Genomic DNA, 2,270 nt, shown 5'->3' with positions numbered 1-2,270 from the left:
CACATAGAGAAAAAAATCAGAAATATAAACAAAATGCAGATAAGATGGAGACATTCAATGATTTGTCCAATAATATAAAAACAGGTTTTGTGTGCGGGTAGCTTATGTTGTCATTAGTGGAAGGAAATAGAAAGATAAATAATATTTGAATTCGAAAGAGCGGATGTATGAATATAAGACTCCCTTGAAGAAAGGACGGTCTGGGGCCACAGCAGGCCGGGGACAGGGAGAAGAATGGGCAGGCTGTGTGGGAGAACAAAATGACCTAGTATTCCAGTTTATTTTTTTCCAGTGCTATGATTTCTTTCCTTTCTCTTCAAATCTTTGGTAAACCGTGTACATGAGGTTTTGAGAAGATTGAAATTCCATGTTCATGTGCTCTGCAATTGAACTGGAGAAGAGAAAAGATGACTAATGGAAGTGGCAGCCCTGAGGGCTGGAACAAGAGATGAAAACAAAGGCTGGGATGGATTTGTGGAATTTGTAACAAACACTTCTTAGGAGTGATTTTTCAGTAAAAGGGAGTAACGAACAAGGCTGGCGTACTAAGTTAGCAAACAAATTCCAGCAGCGTTCCCTGGGGGACTTTCATGCTGAAATGCAATCCCTAGTGTTGGAGGTGGGGCCTGATGGGAGGTGTCTGGATAACGGGGTGGATCCCTCATGAATAGCTTAGTGCTATCCCGTTTCCCTCATCAATAATTCCCAGAAAATGCCATGAAAGGAAAGGCCAAGTCTTGACTGAGAAAGGGACCGGGCAGATGCGGGACTCCCACGAATACCCGTTTCCTCCTCTTCCGGAAGACATTTTGCCACAAGCATGTAATTCAACTTCTGAAAAATACGGTCTTCCTCACTGCAGACTCCACGCCAGCATTTTAAATCATCAAGTTGGCTACTTGTGCTCTGTTTCCAGTATGTAGTTTGCCTGCGGCAATATTAAACCCATCTGGAAGAAAGAACTTACAGTTATCCAGTTCCTCATCAGTGATGTTATCCAGGGGGGTTAGCGAGAGTGTCTCCTTATATTTACTCTCCATCTCACGACTTTAGGATCAGCTTATAAGGAATCCAAACTATGTAAGATTATACCACCAAAAGTGATTCAACGTTCAAAATAAAGCAGTGTGAGCTGTTACTATTTTTTAAAGGGAAAATAAAATGTTTACAGTATACTAAAAGAGATTTTGGTGAAATATAAGAAAGATCTTTTTAAGCAAGATAGTCCTTCTTCCTGGGAAAGACATCTTCAGAAGGGTACACAACACCTCCGGAATTCTTAGAAAATGGGATCCATTTTCCTGATATTTTTAAAACAGAGTTATTCAGGCGTAACTGACATACAACACAATGCACATATTTCAGGGGTACAATTTAAATTTTTTTGACCTGTATACAGTAGATAAAGCTCAATTGTTCAATTTCTTCTTTCATGGATCATGTTTTTGGAACCATATTTATATGGTTTGGATATTTATTTTCTCCAAATCTCATGCTGAAATGTGATTCCCAGTGTTGGAGGTGGGGCTTGACGGGAAGTGTTTGGCTCATGGGGGTGGATCCCTCATGAATGGCTCAGTGCCATCCTTTGCTTGATGAGTCAGTTTTCCTCCAGTCACATAGATCTGGTTATTTAAAGTGTGTAGCACATTGAAGACCTAATGTGACTAGTAACCCATTAGAAGAAAACAGGATAATCTCACTATGTTGAGGTAGGGGAAGGTGTCTTAAGCACAAAAGGTACAAGTGAGGAAGGAAAAGTTTATTAAATTTGACTGCATGTAAACTCTAAATTTCTTTATAAAAAAGAAAAAATAAACATAACAAATACTTCCAAATCCTGAAAGAAAACATAGGCAATGTATATAATTCAGATTGCGTGTAGAACTACACATTGTCCTATTTGTACAGCACACGTGAAAAATGGACAATAGATATGAATAACCACATTACTCAAATGCCCAACACATATATGAACAGGTGCTCAAAATTACTAGTATTTAGTAATTTTACTTTAAAAGTAGCAACCTATATGGTAGAGGACTTGAGCCAAGAACCAGAAAGGATGTTTATGAACTGAAGATAACCGACTGTGACTTTTAGGGGAGGCTCCCATTGATAGACAATGTTAACAAATTCTGAGTTATTACTTTTCATATGAACTTACTATTTTTTCCTATAGGCAGGTGATAACTAGAGAAACTCCACTTATACATGTAGAATGTATAAGTGAAAATTGAAAGTATTATAAGGAACATTTTCAAAATAAG

At 38.1% G+C, this 2,270-nt stretch overlaps 1 protein-coding gene across 1 annotated transcript; it reads right to left on the bottom strand.

Annotated features, from left to right (window-relative positions):
• Positions 1–678: 678 nt before the first annotated feature.
• PYDC5 (pyrin domain containing 5) lies at positions 679–1,065 on the bottom strand. Its single transcript, XM_028827239.2, is given in 2 exon segments — positions 679–906; positions 909–1,065. Coding segments are annotated over 2 exon segments (360 nt in total). The 5' UTR covers positions 1,041–1,065.
• Positions 1,066–2,270: the final 1,205 nt, after the last annotated feature.

This window comes from Macaca mulatta, chromosome 1 (assembly GCF_049350105.2).
Source record: "Macaca mulatta isolate MMU2019108-1 chromosome 1, T2T-MMU8v2.0, whole genome shotgun sequence".
NCBI lineage: Eukaryota > Metazoa > Chordata > Mammalia > Primates > Cercopithecidae > Macaca > Macaca mulatta.
The sequence above is the reverse complement of the archived record's forward strand: the minus strand, read 5'-3'. Positions and strand labels throughout refer to the sequence as shown.